The 15138-nt window shown below is 43.3% G+C and overlaps 1 protein-coding gene and 1 long non-coding RNA gene across 2 annotated transcripts in view; one reads left to right on the forward strand and one right to left on the reverse strand.

The window, feature by feature from the left end:
- LOC103735191 (protein artemis) overlaps positions 1-15138 on the forward strand; it is a 30509-nt gene that overhangs the window by 1660 nt on the left and 13711 nt on the right. Inside the window, exons 2-4 of the mRNA XM_029564143.1 lie at positions 2736-2787; positions 7729-7813; positions 13826-13885. Coding sequence (XP_029420003.1) covers positions 2736-2787; positions 7729-7813; positions 13826-13885 — 197 coding nt within the window. The remainder of the gene's footprint in view (positions 1-2735; positions 2788-7728; positions 7814-13825; positions 13886-15138) is intronic.
- Positions 4482-9316, reverse strand: LOC115070608. The gene is made up of 3 exons (XR_003849754.1): positions 8874-9316; positions 5014-5142; positions 4482-4520 (listed from the first exon to the last, which is right to left on the reverse strand). It is a non-coding gene; the product is annotated as an uncharacterized LOC115070608 (long non-coding RNA).

Here is a 15138-nt window from a genome sequence, read left to right on the forward strand (position 1 = left end):
CAGACAAGTGATACATGTAATCATATAACTTGGCACTCAACTTTGTGACATTAAAAACTAGCCAACTGTTTTAGCCATAACAAGTAAAATAAGACAGTCAAGGTAAATAACCTCTAGGTGGTCGTGCAATAACAGAATAACAAGGGTGGTCTTTTGCCCTGTGTCAGGGCGACCCAAGGCAGCAAGCAGGTTACAGAAGTGAAAACAAGCTGGTTAGCAAAAATATAATGTCTGGAATTAGCACATTCCGTGATTCATGGCGAGGGCAATTTTCCAAGGCCCAAGGTTGCCCCCCTTTTCCTTCTGGTGGAGCAAAGTTGCTGCTAAAATGGCTCTGAACAAAATGGAGTAACTTAGGGAAGTTTGCTGAGCCAGTTCAGTTAGGCTGAGTAACAGTTACCAACCAAAAGAATGTTCATTAGCACAACCATCAGTATTGACCAGAGGTAGAGATGTGGCTTGAGAAGGGTGCCCCCAAGGACCCTGTGGAGGAGTGAACCAAAATGTAGCAAACTCATAGGCACACATATCCTAAGAGGCAGAAGGGTTTTAAATTTCAGATATCAAATACAGGCTCTGTATTTGAGCACCTGTTTTGTGTTCTTTCTTTTTCTCTCCCTCCCCCACCTCTTTCTCTTCTAGTCCATCTTCCCCCTTTCTCCTCTCCCTTCCCTCCTCTCTCCTCTGTACCAGGGTGTGACTCCAGGGGTTACCTGGAGTGCAACATACTAGGCAAGTGCTCTACCATTGAGGTAGGTCCTCAGCCCCCTTTTAAAAGTACAGAAAACATTTTTGCATCATGGGCTCATTAAGTTGCCCAAGTTGGCCTCAGACTTGTCTCAGCTTCCTGAGTAGCTGGGATTATGCCTGGCTTCAACTATTGCATGCTGTGAACTACTTACTGATAGTACTCCTTCTGAGAAGTACGTTTAGGTTTTTCTCATGAAAAACCAAATAGTGCTGGGAGCTCCTTTGAGGGCCTGGTTATGCTTGAGGATGACGCTTCCAGTTTAGTTTTTCATTGAGGACCACTGCTGGATGAAGATGCCTCTGTTTTGCTTCTAGTTTTGGGTCTAGAAATAAAAATGTGATTGCTATTAAAAAGAAAAATCCTGCTGGGCTTGTTGGAATATGTATGTAATCCTAGCACACAGGATGCTGAGGCAGAAGGATTTCAATTTTCAAGCCAGTCTGTGCTACATAGTGAGACCCTATCTCAAAGAACAAAAACAACACATGCACAAAGAAAAACAAAAGAGCTTTTGAATTGGGTATCTTCCAGAACCATAGCAGGCTCCGAGAATTCCAACGAAGTGCCCTCTAACAGTGTATACTGAAGAACCAAAGTAAAGCATAGTAAACAACCTAACTGGCTACAGATTAGTCAATCAACCAATCAACTGAGTACAGATTAACTAGTTGGTTACAGAGCTGCCTTATAGCCAACCAGAGCCCGGTGATATGATTGAACTCTGTGTTGGTACAGGAGCCAAGTCCGAATCTGTGGCCTTCTATAAAACTTATTTAACATAGCTATGATTAGGGTATAACTTAGGAACTTGACTTCTGTGTTAGGATTAGTGAACTTGGAGACAAATTCTTTTATTACTTTTTTTCTTGTGCAGTGCCGGGCACACATGCTCATGCCGTGACTCTGAGCTACACCTCCTGTCCCAAAAGTAATTCTTCTAAGGGAACTGATGAGAGCATTGTCCTCCATTTGTGCAGCTGACTCTCCCTACTGCCAGGTGGAAGGTGGACTGGAGCTGTGCAGCTGGGAGAGGGGAGTTCTGCAGACTAAGTCACGTTTCCAATTTGTTAAGCCTGCCTGCCAGTTTATTGTGAAACCCTGGCCCCAGCCTTCAGTGTCAAGCAGGAATTTCCTTTTTAACAGCGAATCACGTTTTTTTTTTGTTTGTTTTTTGGTTTTTTTGTGGGTTTTTTTTTTTTTTTTTTTTTTTTGTTTTTTTTTGGGGTTTTTTTTTTTTTTTTTTTTTTTGGTCTTTTTGAAACAGGGTCTCTCTGTAGCCCCAGCTGGCCTAGAGCTAGACCAGGTTGGCCTTGAACTAACAGAGATCCACCTGCCCCTGCCTCCCAAGTGCTGGATTAAAGGTGTGCTTTAGCAATCATATTTTGAGTTCTAGACCCAACACTAAAAGTGAAAACTGGGACATCTTCATCCAAATCTGTCAGTGGTCCTCAATGCAAAACCAAACTGAAAGAGTCTTACTTTGTAGCAGGCTGGCCTTGCACTTAGAATCCTTCTGCCTCAGTCTCCTGAACCACATGGGACTTGAGTTGTTTTTGATGGCTCAGGGTTGGGCAACTTTTAGTGGTTCCTGTCCTGTACTCAGAAAGATTCATCTGCAGAAGAAAGAGCCAGTGCAAATTGTTCTCATTAAAGTGAACCTCTCATAACTTCTCTCAGTAGGAAGCTTAGAAAGACAGCTTAATTGGTATTGACCAAAGAATCCTCTTAAAAATAATGTGTATGGGGCTGGAAAAGTGGCTCAGCAGTTAAGAGCACTGGCTGCTCTTGAAGAGGACCCACATAGCAGCAAACAACCACTATAACTCCAGCTGGGGGATCTGAAACCCTCTTCTGGCCTCTGCAGCTACTGCATGTACATGGTGCACCTACATACATGCAGGTGAAGCACTCATATACATAAAAATACAAATAAATAAAATTACTAAAACTTTTAAAATAATGCTGATGATATTTTTCCTTGTAGATCACATGAAAGGATTACGGGCCCCGACCTTGAAAAGAAGATTGGAATGCAGGTAAATTTTGCTACTGATTTCTATGTATATGTGAGCATCTTAATTGAGTTGTAACATCTAGACAGAATAGTACATACATGACAAGGGGGCAGTGTGATGAGCACGTCTGTGGAGACTCCATACACATCAAGAATTGAACACGGGGCTGAAGAGATGGCTCAGGGGTTAAGAGCACTGACTTCTCTTGCAGAGGACCTGAATTTGAGTCCCAGCACCCACATAGAGGCTAACAACTGTTCCTAACTCCAGTTCCGGGGGAATCCAACGCCCTCTTCTGCCCTCCATGGGCATTGTATGACATGGGTGCACTTACGTGTAGGCAATACATACACTCATACACATAAAATAAAAATATAAATTTTTTTTAAAAAAGAAATTGAGCCAGGCATGGTGGCGTACACCTTTAGTCCCAGCACTTGAGAGGCAGACGCAGGCAGATTTCTGTGAGTTCAAGGCCAGCCTCGTCTACATAGCGGGTGCCAGGTCAACTGGGGCTACAGGGAGACCGAAAAAAAAAAAAAATTGAACATTATCAATATCCCAGACCCTGTGCCTAATCCCAGCTGTTCCTCTTTTCAGAAGTAACCCTATTCTGACTTTTGTCATGATGGGCTAGCTACCTTTACCTGTTCTCAAATTTTATCTAAATAGGAGGTTAGTTGTGGTGGTACATAATTATAATCCCAACACTGAGGAGGCTGAAGCAGGAGGACTGTGAGTTCAAGGCTAGCCTGGGTTACATAGTGAGATTCCCATCTGAAGAAAACAAACAAAAACTATAAAAAGATCATACTGAATAGACTTTTTAACTTTAAAAAAAACTTTATTGGGAATGTCATATATGCATATAAGGTGTTTTGATCAAATCCATGCCCACTCCATCCCCTCCAACACTCCCATATCTCCCCATCACTTTTTCCTGACAACTTTGTGTTCTTTCTTTTTTTTTTAAATGGGGCTTTTTGCTACTCTACCATTCTCCCTTCTGAAGAGGTAACTCTAAAATCTTTTAGGGATTAGATAAGAGCTCACAAATGCTTTGGACATTTTTGGCCTTTGGAACAGAATATGTTACTAAGAGGCCCAAGGACATTTTGACTTTTAGCCAGTTCTTTGGGGTCTTTTTTTTTTTCGGTCTTTTTTTTTTTTTTACAGTCTTTTTGAGACAGGGTCTCCCTGTAGCCCCAGCTGTCCTGGAAATCACTATGTGGGGTCTTTTTTACTCTAACTGCCTAGCCAGTTCCTACCTCCTATTCTTATCACACCATCATCTGGAAAGGTTACCCAAATTGTCAATAGGGAATCAGGACACAGACCACTCTGACTTCTTCCATGCTGAGCAGGATATAGGCTGAGGCAATTGGGGTACCCCTTCAGTGGGTCTATCTAAAAGACTCCCAAATTGCATAACTCTTACTGTAGGGCGAAAAGAAAGTCTTGCCTGGTGCCTAGGAGATGTGAAGGAGAAGTAAAGGCAAGAGTAGTTAGCATTACAAATTCTAGACAGGTAACCAGAAAAAAGTCAGAACAGGGCAAATTTCAAATGTTCATCTCAGTGTTCATTGGGATTTCTTGACAAGAGCTTCCAAAAGCATCCCTCTATTGGGTTCCTCCTCATTTTTCTTTTGTCTTCCAAGGCTGGACTCTAGAGTGATGGATTCAGGATTTGCTTTCAGGTATTTTGATAACTGTTGGAGTGGTTAGAATCAGTGTCAGTTCCCTCTCAAAGGCTTCTAGATAGGGGTAGAAAACAAATTTATCCATCATTTTAGAACAATAGTGGGTTCTCTCCCTTAGCTACAGGTGGGCACTACAGTATTGGAGACCAAGATTTGAAGGAATAGACTTTTTCTTAACGTTATATTTGTGTGATCCATATTGCTGACTGCAATTTGTTGACTGCATTTGTTTACATTTTGGTAAGACCATGTGTACGCACCTGGGTGTGTGTGTGTGTGTGTGTGTGTGTGTGTGTGTGTGTGTGTGTGTGAAAACCTGAGTTCAGTCCCCAGAACCCATGAAAATAAAGCTTAGTGGGGGCCCACACTTGCAATCCCAGCACTGGGGTGGTGGGGACAGGTAGATCCCTGGGGCTTGCTGGCCATTGAGCCACTTGGTATATTCTAGGCTGGTGAAAGACTCACTTGCACACACATGAAGACCATACACACACACATAGAAACAAAAAGAAGTGGGTTTCGTGATGATGTTTTCATACATACGTACCATATTTTGTGTGTTCTTGGAAGCAACTTATATTTGTTGAAAACTTACTGTCTTCAAAGCATCACAAATTTCTTAGCTCAGCAAGTTTTTTTCTCAGTTTGTGTGAAGGACCAGGCATGGTGGTAGAAGCTGAAAATACAGTAAAATCCCCTTGTCCACATCTTCATTAGAACTTCTTGATAACCTTTTAAATAGACACTATTGTAATTTCTACTTTATAGATGAGGAAACTGAGAAGCCAAAGGGGTTAAATTAATTGCCCAATATCTTGTAATCAGTGAGTGGTGGGACCAGGATTTCAACCAGGTCTGTCTGATTTCAGAGCCTATATATATCAGCTATTACTGTGTAATAATGATCTAACTGAATGACCTTAAAATGATGCCTAATACCAGATGGGACTGAAATTATCCAAAGACTCATTTAAGTATCTGAAACCTGGGAAGACTCAGAGCAGCAACAATGTCTAGAACAACTGGTCCTTGAGCATGTCTCTCTGCAAAAGTGCTTGAATATGGTAGCTTTGGGATGGCTAGTCTGGATAATGGAGATTTGTGGCTAAAAAATGTATATCCTGGGCCAGATGTGGTTATGTACACTTTCGATCCCAGCTTTGAGGAGGCAGAGGCATGCTGAGCTTTAAGGCCAGTGTGCTCTACATAGAAAGGTCTAGGCTAGCCAGGATAACAGTGAGACTCTATTTCAAAATAAATAAAATAAAATAAAATTGTACATCAGGAGAGGGCTGTATTGCCCCGAGAGCCAGCTTCAAGAGTCCTGCAACTACTTCCATCACATTCTGCGATCAAAACAGTTTCAGAGATCTGCTCATGTTTAAGGGGCAGGCATCTCCTCTCAATGGAGGAATATGTGTGTGTGTTGAGGGGGGGTATTCTGGAACTCAGTATGTAGACCAGGCTGGCCTCAAACTTGGAATGATCCTTCTGCCTCCTCCTGAGTGCTGAGATTACAGGCATGTGCTACCACACCCAACTCAGTGAAGGACTTTTGAGTCCATTTTTAAAGAAAAGCATGAACAGATGGGATATATGGTGGTGTTGGAAATATAATCTACTGTGGAGTGTATTCCTAATTGCCTACTTACACTATTACATTTTTAGAGCTTAATATGAAATTAATTTCTGCTCACTAAAAACGTAAATACATTTGGTGGTCTCTTTTCTACATGTACCTGATCAAGTACAAGCACTGTTTTTTATAAAAAAATTTTTTCCCATGCTCAGAGTCAGATTCTCTACTCTTGAGCTATACTTCCAGCCCACCCCCCACCCCATAATAAATAGGGTTTTTAAAAAAACTTTTATCTATTTTTTATGTGTATGAGTGTTTTGCCTGCATGTATGTAGGTTCAACATGTGTATGAAATGCTTGCAGAGGCCAGAAGAGAGCATTGGCTTCCCTGGAACTGGAGTTAAGGATGGTTGTTAGCTACCATGTGAGTACTGGGACCCAAACTCAGGTCCTCTGCAAGAGCAGCTAGTGCTCTTAACCACTGAGCCATCTCTTCAGCCCTATTCCAATACATCATTTTGACATGAGAAAAGTTAAGGACTTAGCAGGGTAGAGGGCACAATATTTCCCCTTCTCTTACACTTTGGACAGGACTGAAATAGTCAATGGTGTACTGGTATTATGGTAGTCAGCTTGTTGTCACTGTGACAGAATACCTCAGAAAACAATTAAAAGGAAGATTTACTTTGCCGCTTGGTATCAGAGGCTTCAGCCCATGGTCAGCTGGTTCCGTTGCTCTTAGGCTCCTAGCAAGGAGGAACGTGGTGGAAGGGAACAGTGGATAAATACTGCTCACCTCCTGGTAGTCATGAAACAGAGAAAGAGACAGACAGATAGTGGAAGGACCAGGGACAAGGTATGCCCTTCAAGGCACACCTTTAAGTGACATACTTCCTCTAATTAGGCCCACCTCCTCCTTTATACCACCTCCCAATAACCCTATTAAATCATGACACCATCATGGGGCTGGAGAGATAGATGGCTTAGTGGTTAAGAGCACTGACTCTTCTTGCAGAGGACCCGGGTTCAATTCCCAGCACCCACATCATGGCTGACAACTGTCTGTAACTCCAGTTCCGGGAGAATCCAACAACACCTTCTTCTGACCTCTATGGCATTGCACGACACGGGTGCATTTACACTCATGCAGGCAATACACTCACACACAGAAAAATGATAAATAAAATATTTAAAAAATATCATAGACAGATGTGGTGGTGCATGCCTTTAATCCTAACACTTGGGAGGCAGAGGCAGGTGGATCTTTGTGAGTTCAAGGCCAGCCTGGTCTACATACTGAGTTCCAGGACAGCTGGGGCTACAAGGAGACCCTGTCTCAAAAAAAGACAGAAAAAAAAAAAAAAAAAGAAAATATCATGACACCATCAAAGGGTCAGTCTGTTGCTTCATATTCCTGTCACTTGCCCAAAGCCCCACTTCTCTCTGAACATCATCCTGGGACCAAGCCTTAGCACATGGGCTGAAGGGGGTATTTTGCACATCCAAATCATGGCAGGTGTTAGAAGCTGCTGTCACACTTTCTGTGTCAGCTGTTTCTGAGTTGTTAGAGAAAAATTATATTCTGTGAAAGGTATTACTGAGTCACCAAATGATTAATTTTGGATTGTACTGGAATAGCTTTGTTATTTTAAAATATTTACTTATTTGGCCTTTTCTTTTCAGCTTGAAGGTTTTCCTGTACTGTTCTCCTGTTACTAAGGAGTTGTTGTTAACTAGCCCTAAATACAGATTTTGGGAAAAACGAATCGTAAGTCTTATTTTTTTAAATAACACTATGTTGGGTACGTGGGGGAATATTTTTAGAGTAGATTGAAAACAGCATTGGAATTCTTCAAAGTGTTTTCTTCATCCATTATAGCTGCCTGCATTAATTAGAATGGTAGTTCTTGGTGTTTGTGATTCAGCAGTCTAGGAGAAGCCAGCATTCGGTAATCCATGTTCTTGTTCTTCAAGAATTTGATTGAGGGGCTGGAGAAATGGCTCAGCAGTTGAGAACACTGGCTGTTCTTGCAGAAGACCCAGGTTCAAATCCCAGCACTCACATGGCAGCTAACAACTGTCCGTAACTGATGGCTCTCTTCTGTCCTCCGCGGGCATTGCATGACATGGGTGTACTTAACCTACATGCAGGCAATACACACATACACATAAAAATAATAAGTAAAATATTTTTAAAAAGAATTTGGTTGAGGGCTTATGCTTTATTTAGTCTTGTGGACTGCCTAGCTAAGGTGTATTAACGTGTAAAATGTTTATTATGATAACTGCTAAGTCTTTTCAGATCATAGGCTAACTCAGGAAAAATAAACAGAATTTAAAGGTTAAAATAAGAAAGGGTAGGGGCTGGAGACAAGGTTCAGTGGGTAAGAACTTGCTAGCTGGTGGTGCATGCCTTTAATCCCAGCCCTCGGGAGGCAGAGGCAGGTGGATGGATCTCTTCCAGATTTCGGCCAGCCTGGTCTACTAATGACTCCTAGGTGAGTTAAGGAGACCTAGCTCAAACAAACAAAGCAAATTAACTAATTAACTAATTAACTAATTAACTAACTAACTAACTAACTAACTAACTAACTAACTAACGAAGCTGGCTGCTTTTCCCATGGCAGTTGGCTCAACCACCTGTGATCCCTGCTCCAGGGGACCTGATGCCTTCTTCTGGCCTCCCCGGGTCCCCACACACAGTATGAATTCATGCAGACACATAGACATAAACACACACAAATAAAAGTAAATCTTAAGAAAAGGCAAGGAAACAAGCAGAAGAATAGAATATTTCAAATTGAGTAGAACCAAGCCATGGCACATACCTGTGAACCCAGCATTTAGACATGTGAGGCGAGGAGATCACAGACTCCTCTGTCTTTGTTTTTGTGGTACTGAGGACTGAAACTAGGGCTTTGTGCATGCCAGGCAAGTGCTCTATCACTGAGCTGTCTCCCAGCCCCAAGATCATAAGTCCCATGCCAGCCGGACCTATATAGCAAGATAGAAGGAAAATAGAATGGATAGCTTTTCAATGTAGCAAAATAAAATGAGTCTCTACTGCACAAGGTAGTTAAGAGAAAATTAATGGGACATGGTGTAAACATGGCAGAAAAAGTCCTGTGGTAACACTTATTCTAAATAGACACATATTTCTCTGTTTGAGCTAAATAAATAAGATCTAACAATATTAATATATAAAAGACATAGATAAAAGGATAAATAAAGGTTGAAATGATGAGAGAGAGAGAGAGAGAGAGAGAGAGAGAGAGAGGGAGAAGGGAAGGGGAAGATAGGCTACCCAGCAGACCCAGGTGCCAAAGTGGCAATTTCCTATCACAGAGTAGAACCGAAGGCCACAAACAAAACACCATCAGAGGCAGTGGTCTCACTGTTACAAACAATGGTGGATCAGAAGGACATAAACGTATAAGCAACTGACAAAACACCTCCAACTCATCAAGTACTGCCAGGACCTGCTGCTCCCAGTGCTCTGTCAGAGAAGAACGGCAGCCACAAAAGAGTAGAATTGGAGTTAGGATTTACTGTGGTGGTCAGGCTTTGAGTAACTGTGGTAGATGGCAGAGAAGTCTGCTCAAATGGCAGACTTTTTGATATCTGACTGATGACTATTTTCAGGTCTCATCTTCTCCTCCTTCCCCTGCTCCATATTTGGGCAAGACGTTAAAAAAAGAAAGCTATGAGCCAAGTGTGGTGGTGCATGCCTTTAATTCCAGTACTGGCGAGGCAGAGGCAGGCGGATCTCTGTGAGTTGGAGGCCAGCCTAGTCTAGGGAACCTTCCCTAGGCCAGGGCTACAGGGAGACCCTGTCTCAAAAAGACCAAAACCAAAACAAACTAAAAAGAAAGCTACTTGTACCTCTGCATGAAATGCAAAGATGAAAGCGGGTAAATCCTTTACTACAGGAGCTGGGGATGTAGCCAGCTACATGTTACATAGCATGTTTGATCCCAAGTACTACCAAAACAAAAGAAAACAAGACAATAACCAGCTATCTGTAGGCAGGGTGACTTAAGTCTACAACAATCTGACATATTTAAAAATAACTCAGAGTCCAAAGATGAATGTTTAAGGAGCTGGAAATGCTAATAACATGATTTGATCATGACTTGTCGTGTTGATGAATCAAATTATTGTTCTCTACCCCCCAAAATATGTACAGACATTATGTGTCAATAAAAATAGTCCCCTTTGGGGCTGGAGAGATGGCTCAGCAGTTAAGAGCACTTGCTGCTTTTGTAGAGGACCTGGGTTCAGTTCCCAGCACCCACATGGTAATTCACAATTATCTCTAACTCCAGTTCCAGGGAATCCAATGCCCTCCTCTTCTGACCTCCACAGGCACTGCACACATGTGGTGTACTTACATACAAGCTGACAAAACACCATACACATAAAATAGAAGTAAATCTTTAAAAAACACAGTCTTCTACATCTACTCTTGGAAAGTCACACCAGCCCCTTTCATTATCCTCCTGATCTTCGCTTGGGCACTGCACCCAAAGGGTCCTGTCATGGCAGGAGCCTTTTTCCTTGAGCATGTTGAGTCTCAACATCCTGCCTGCTAGCTGAGGAAGATCCATGTCCTCTGCAGAGTGGTCTCAACAGCTGGGCTACTCTCCCTTTACCTCTGGGATTGGGACTATAGGTGCTACAGGTCAGTTTGGCTGACAATCAGGAAGTGGGAAGAGCAAACGAATGCTGGAATTCACAAAGACAGCTAGAGTCTTGGAGAGCAGATACCTCCTGTCAGCATCTTACTCCTTCCAGCCTTAATGATGCTGGTCACCTGTTTTGGTAGTGTGTGTGTTATGTTCCTATCTGGTCCTTGACTCAGGAAAGTGCAAGCAGACCCTGGGAGACATTGGTGTGGCTGTGGTCTTGCCCTGCACCCATGATTAGATCAGAAGATAAGAGCTTGGGCTATTGTGATTCCTTGTGCTCTTCCAAGCATTAAAAGGTTTCTCATTCACTTCTGCCTTCCAGATGTTTCTTGGGGCCAACCCTAACAGAAACAACTTTTAGGAAATGCAGTTTCAGCTTAGATGAGTTGATTAGTACAAGGTTGCCCCGAAATCTAAAAGAGGAATAGGCAGGTTGGCACTTGCTATTGGAGAACTTAGTATGCCCCTGTCAGATAATTAAAAATGAAAGAGCAGAAAATAAGTAAAGATTACAGAAATGTAAGATTACATAACAAATGGAAACTAATTAAACAAAATAACAACAAAGCATGGTATTTAACCCAACAGAGAAGGCAGTATTTGGGGGAGATCTATAGGATGTTTACAGAAATTGACCATGTATTTTATCACAGACACACACACACACACACACACACACCTCTTTAAAAATCTCAGTGTGATCAAAACACCTTATATGCACGTTTGAAATTCTCAAAGGTTTTTTTTTTTTTTAAAAAAATCCCAGTGTGGGCTGGGGAGATGGCTTAGTGGGTCATTTACCTGCTGTGCAAGCATGAAGACCTGAGTGTGGGTTTCCAGCAATGTGTGCAACAGGCACTGGGGAAGTAGAGACAGGAGGATTCCTGGAGATTACTGGCCAGCTCCAGGTTCACTAAGAGACCCTGTCTCAAAAAACAAGATGGAGGAAGGTTGAAGGAGACTCCTGACGTCAACCTCTGGCTTCCACATCTACATGGACATATACATGAACATGAGTACACACACAAAATCCTGATGTTGTGCCGGGCGTGGTGGCGCATGCCTTTAATCCCAGCACTTGGGAGGCAGAGGCAGGCCGATCTTTGTGAGTTCAAGGCCAGCCTGGTCTATATAGTGAGTTCCAGAACAGCTGGGGCTACAGGGAGACAAAAGACAAAAAAAAAAAAAAAAATCCTGGTGTTACTGTAGCTCAGTGGTACAGTGTTTATCTAGCATTCATAAAGCCCTGGGTTCCATCCTCAGCACCAGAAAAAAAATCCTGATGTTCTGTGTTCTCTGACTGTACCATGATTTGGGGGGTCAGAAATGAAAGGATAGTCAAGAATCATACTATGTAGAAACTAAATGCATACTGTAAATAACCCATAGATTGAAGACAAAACTAGAAAGAACTATATGTGCCATGGGGATACAGTGTAGTCACAGTTCAGTTTGTGCTCAAGGGGAAACTGCTGGCAGTAGACAAGTTTCTTAGAAAACAAAGCCAAAAATAAATATGTCTTCTATTCAAAAGGATGGTAAAATGTATCTATACCAAAGCAAACTGAAGGAAATGTGAAAGAAGGAAATAAGGATAAAAGCAAAAGTTGACAATGGAGAGACCAGACCATTAACTAGAAGAGAAAATAAAAAGGAAGATTACTGGGACCAAAAGGAGTGGACAGGAGCACATCTGGACAGGAGCACAACTAGACGGGAGCACATCTGGAAAGGAGGAGCACATCTGGACAGGAGTGGAGGGAGATTTCTGGCAAGATTGACTTTTCTAAAAAGACACATATGAAATACAGAGTCATAAAAGTGACCAATGGCAGCAATATCATTTTCCCTGGAAATTAATACACTGTATATTTGGTGATTTAGGCAAAGCATGAAATAGTAAAATACTTCACTAAGGCAAGAAAAGTAGGCAAGTTGAATAAATTATAATCATCAAATTTAGGTTAGCCAAGCATGGTGGCACACACCTTTAATCCCAGCACTCAGGAGGCAGAAACAGGTGAATCTCTGTAAGATCGAGGCCAGTCTGCTCTGCATAGCTGGGGCTACAGGGAGACAGAGGGAGGGAGGGAGGAAGGGAGGAAGGGAGGAAGAAGGAAGGAAGGAGGAAGGGAGGGAGGAAGGAGGGAAGGAAGGAAGAAGGAAGGGAGGAAGGAAGGAAGGAAGGAAGGAAGGAAGGAAGGAAGGAAGGAAGGAAGGGTAAGACATTTAAGGACCTGGGAGATGACTCTGAATAAAGCACTTGCTGAATGAGTGTGAGTACTGGAGTTCAGAACGGCAGGCTGCGGGGCTGACAGCCTGCCTGTAATCCCAGTGTTTGGCAGGCAAAGATGGGGATACTTGAGGTCATTTGGCTAGCTAGGTAAGCTCCACATTCAGTGATAAACCCTGCCCAGCAAGTAAAATGGAGAGCAGTCAAGGCAGACACCCAACATCAACCTCTGCCTTCCACATGCACTCGCATACCTGTGTGCCCATAAACGTGCAGCACATATACACACATGCATGTAAACCACATATGCATACACATGCAAAAAGAAAAAGTAAATTCAATGTTATCAAAGATCTCCCCCCACCCCCTAAAAAATCCCAAGCCCAGGTAGTTTTTTTTTTTAACTTTAAAAAATTATTTATTTTTTTTTTATTTTATGTATATGCGTGTATTGCCTGCATGTAGGTAAGTGCACTTGTGTTGTGCAGTGCCCTCGGAGGTCAGAAGAGGCTGTTGGATCCCCTGGGACTGGAGTTACTGACAGTTGTTAGCTACCATGTGGGCGTTGGGATTCGAACCTGGGTCTTCTACAAGAACAGCCAGTGTTATTAACCACTGAGCCGTCTCTCCAGCCCCCCCCCCAGGTAGTTTTTTTTAAGTGCATTGAATATCACAGTGCTAAACAGTGATCATGAGCAAGATGTTTTATTCCTTAGATACTGATATCAGAAAGTCAGAAATTGCTAATCAGAGTCTATAACTTTGTTACTACTTAATCTGTTTATAGTATTTCAGACAGCAAAGGCATGAAAACCCCTGGAATATGGACATTGTATGATCTCTTGTTTCATTTTCATAGGTAGCAATTGAAATCGAAACTCCTACCCAGATATCTTTAGTTGATGAAGCATCGGGTGAGGTAACTAAATAATAAATACTTTGGGTTTTTATTAATGCTGAAGTGATTAACTTTCTCTTTGATTTCAAATACTCATTTATTCATAAACAAAAATTTATGAATGGAATGAATTTTCAGAAAAAGCAACTGAAATACTCGTGATTGTTTGGGCCCTATAGACTGGGCTGCCAACACTTGAGACTGTGGTTCTCTCACGGTGAACTGAGGTTTTCTCACCATAGACTGCAGTTCTCTCACTAGACAGGTTCTCTCATCGCAGACTAGGGGGTCTCTTGTAGACTAGGGGTTCTCTTTCTTTGCATACTGGGGCTCTCACTGTGGACTGCAATTCTCAGTGTAGACTGAGGGGGTCTCTCATAGTGGACTGGGGTTCTCTGTAGACTGAGATTCACTCTCAGTACACTGTAGCTCTCACAGTACATTGGGGTTCTCTCTCTGCACACCAGGGCTCTCACAGTGCACTGGGGTTCTCTCTCTGCACAGCGGGGCTCTCACAGTACACTGGGTTCTCTCTCTGCACACCAGGGCTCTCACAGTGCACTGGGGTTCTCTCTCTGCACAGCGGGGCTCTCACAGTGCACTGGGGTTCTCTCTCTGCACACCGGGGCTCTCACAGTGCACTGGGGTTCTCTCTCTGCACACCGGGGCTCTCACAGTGCACTGGGGTTCTCTCTCTGCACACCGGGGCTCTCACAGTGCACTGGGGTTCTCTCTCTGCACACCGGGGCTCTCACAGTGCACTGGGGTTCTCTCTCTGCACACCGGGGCTCTCACAGTGCACTGGGGTTCTCTCTCTGCACACCGGGGCTCTCACAGTGCACTGGGGTTCTCTCTCTGCACACCGGGGCTCTCACAGTGCACTGGGGTTCTCTCTCTGCACACCGGGGCTCTCACAGTGCACTGGGGTTCTCTCTCTGCACACCGGGGCTCTCACAGTGCACTGGGGTTCTCTCTCTGCACACCGGGGCTCTCACAGTGCACTGGGGTTCTCTCTCTGCACACCGGGGCTCTCACAGTACACTGGGTTCTCTCTCTGCACAGCGGGGCTCTCACAGTACACTGGGGTTCTCTCTCTGCATAGCGGGGCTCTCACAGTACACTGGGGTTCTCTCTCTGCACAGCGGGGCTCTCACAGTACACTGGGGTTCTCTCTCTGCACACCGGGGCTCTCACAGTGCACTGGGGTTCTCTCTCTGCACACCGGGGCTCTCACAGTACACTGGGTTATCTATCTGCACACCGGGGCTTTCTCA

Source organism: Nannospalax galili, unplaced genomic scaffold, assembly GCF_000622305.1.
Source record: "Nannospalax galili isolate Female #2095 unplaced genomic scaffold, S.galili_v1.0 scaffold677, whole genome shotgun sequence".
Lineage (NCBI taxonomy): Eukaryota > Metazoa > Chordata > Mammalia > Rodentia > Spalacidae > Nannospalax > Nannospalax galili.